The sequence below is a fragment of the Dermacentor andersoni genome, chromosome 7 (assembly GCF_023375885.2).
Source record: "Dermacentor andersoni chromosome 7, qqDerAnde1_hic_scaffold, whole genome shotgun sequence".
In the NCBI taxonomy this organism is placed as follows: domain Eukaryota; kingdom Metazoa; phylum Arthropoda; class Arachnida; order Ixodida; family Ixodidae; genus Dermacentor; species Dermacentor andersoni.
The window spans coordinates 152,665,236-152,668,111 of NC_092820.1; the positions used below are offsets into that span (position 1 = coordinate 152,665,236).

Below are 2,876 nucleotides of genomic sequence, written 5' to 3' on the forward strand. Positions count from 1 at the left end.
ATAGCCCCTCGCCGCTTCCACTGGACAGCCCGGTGACGTCATCGACATACAGCTACAAATTCAGCAGCCCTGGCCGGCTTCCCCCATATGGCAGCGGTGGCGTGAACAGCGCGGGCAGGCGGCTCACAGCTTCGTCTTCCCTTCTACTGCAGGATTTCGTCCGTGTGCTTCGCCATCGACCCGGTACAGTCTACCACGCTGAATCAACATTATCGGGCCGGCTTTCCGCATAAGGACCGTCGATTGCCTGCGTGATAGCCCCTCGCCGCTTCCACTGGACAGCCCGGTGACATCATCGACATACAGCTACAAATTCAGCAGCCCTGGCCGGCTTCCCCCATATGGCAGCGGTGGCGTGAACAGCGCGGGCAGGCGGCTCACAGCTTCGTCTTCCCTTCTACTGCAGGTTCGTGCCTAGCACTTGCGGCTTCCGCAATACATATTGACCTTTGCACGCCACTGCTGCCATTCGGGAGTCAAATCTGTCTAACTGTTTTTCATCATGTCAAAAATTAGCAAAGAGTTGAGTGTTGCGCTTGACGACCTGAAAAATGAAATCAAAAATGACTTGAAGCTTTTTCGAGAGTCCTTTGAACGTGATATTCGCAGTGAACTAAGGGAGATTAAGGCGAGCCTGTCTTCTTCAGACCAAAAGTTTAATGAAGTGACCGTGGACCTCAAGAAGGTGTTGGATGAAAACAAACGCTTACGGGTAGAAAATGAAAGTTTAAAACAACAATGTAATCTCTTGAATGTTCAACTTAACAAAGCAGACGTAAGGATCACGGAGTGCGAACAGTACTCTCGAAACCGCAACCTGGAAATAAAAGGAATTCCCATGAACCGCGCAGAAAACCTGCTTGAGTTAATCGGCAAAATCGGCGATAAAATTGGAGAGCCTATCCTACCCACTGATGTAGAACTCTGTCACAGAGTGTCAGTTCCTGGCGGTTCAATGAACATGAACGCTATTGTGCAATTCGCTCGCCGCCAGAAACGCGATGCTGTCCTTGAGAAAGCCAGAAAGAAAAGGATCACATGTAAGGACCTCGGTTTCACTGCGTCTGCCCCTATCTACATCAACGAGCACTTGTGCCCTGAACGGAAGCGTCTACTTGGGCAGACAATCAGTAAGAAACGGGATGTCAACTGGAAATTCGTGTGGGTGCGCGGTGGCCAAATATTCGCACGCAAAGAAGAAAAAAGCAGACTGCTGAAGGTGATCAGCAGTGCGGACCTCGATAAAATGATCTAGTATATCTTATCGCTCTGATGAATTGTCACGAACTTTTAGCTCCTTCGGTTCTCAAGAAGTATGCAAATGACAATACACTAGGAATTTTTCATCTTAATTGTCGCTCAATTAACAATAAGTTCGAAGATTTACAGTTACTTTTTGAATCTCTGGGTTTCTCCTTTAGTGTACTAATGTTCAGTGAAACGTGGTATACTGATGAATCTGAGTATCTTGCTCTAGATGGTTATAAGCACTTTTTCCTTAACAGATCCGGTCGCAAAGGTGGGGGCGTGTCGATGCATATTCATAATGCAATAACTGTTGCTCAAAGCGAGCAATTTACGTTGGCAACGGAAGATCTTGAGCTACTGACTGTAGAAAGCCATAGTAGCATTTTCAGTGTGGTGTATCGTCCCCCTAATGCAAGACTAGACACGTTTTTCGAAACGCTAGAAGCTCTTTTTGATTACGCGTCTTCTAATGAAAGATTGCTTTTTCTGTCGGGTGATGTGAACTTAGATATGAAATGTGTATCGAAACCAGGAAAGGAACTTGTGGCCTTAATTGATGCATATGGGTTTTGCAACGTTATCGAAACCCCGACGCGCATAACGTGCTCCACGGCAACGTGTATCGACGTTATCATCACAAATGCAGATAAGTCTAACATAGATGCAGGGACCGTCGCCTGTGACATCAGTGATCACCTCCCAATCTTTGCTTTTGTTAACAATGCTAGACCAGAAAGCGCTTCTAAACCGCATGATTTCAAGTATCGCCGCATTGATCCGATCACCTTGAGTAACTTTCGGAACGCGATTTCCGCCACTGACTGGGAATACGTCCTATCCATAAATGACCCTGACATGGCTTACGATGCTTTTCTATCCAAACTGAAAGCTATTTACAACACTTCTTTTCCTCTGAGGCATGCAAGAAAATGCAAAAATAGAAAACCATGGATAACGGCAGAACTAATTCGTGAAATAAAATTAAAAGACAAGTTATTTACGCAGTTCATTAAATCTCGAGACCCTGAAAAATTAGGCGCATATAAAAAATACCGTAATCAGTTAAACCGAAAACTGAAGAGGGCGAAATTGGAATATTTTAGCCATCTTTTTGACCCCGCTTCGAGAAACAGTGCCAGAGACCAATGGGACCAACTAAATCGCTTGCTTAACTTCCGGTCACGCCGTCCTATTGCTTCCATTGAAAAAGAAGGCGAAGTTCTGTGCGGAAAGGAACTTTCCAACCAGTTCAATAGGTTTTTCATTAATATTACAAAATCACTTTGTGTCGCACCAGATGTCCCTGTCGGTTATGCCTGTGTGGCACCGAGCATTCACGAAACCTTATTTATGTTTCCAACTACTGAATCTGAAATAATATTCGTGTTTTCGAACCTCCGGTCGAGTAAATCCAAGGATAAAGATGGTTTACAAATCCAACCATTTAAATTTGTAATAGACTTATTAGCCCCGACACTAGTATATATTTATAACCTTTGTTTAAGTAGCGGCGTCTTCCCAAAACAAATGCAGATCGCAAAGGTTGTTGCCATACATAAAAGTGGATCTGTTTCTGACTTTTCCAACTACAGACCAATATCGATTCTTCCAGTACTGTCTAAAGCATT

At 44.6% G+C, this 2,876-nt stretch overlaps 1 protein-coding gene across 1 annotated transcript; it reads left to right on the top strand.

Annotated features, from left to right (window-relative positions):
• Positions 1–243: 243 nt before the first annotated feature.
• LOC140219359 (uncharacterized) lies at positions 244–2,569 on the top strand. The gene has a single exon (XM_072289128.1). It carries the CDS (start codon positions 503–505, stop codon positions 1,253–1,255), a length of 753 nt encoding a protein of 250 aa, XP_072145229.1. The 5' UTR covers positions 244–502; the 3' UTR covers positions 1,256–2,569.
• The last annotated feature ends 307 nt before the right edge of the window (positions 2,570–2,876 follow it).

Excerpts from the sequence above, each read along its gene's own strand:
- LOC140219359 (XM_072289128.1), top strand. The coding sequence starts at position 503 with ATGTCAAAAATTAGCAAAGAGTTGAGTGTTGCGCTTGACGACCTGAAA.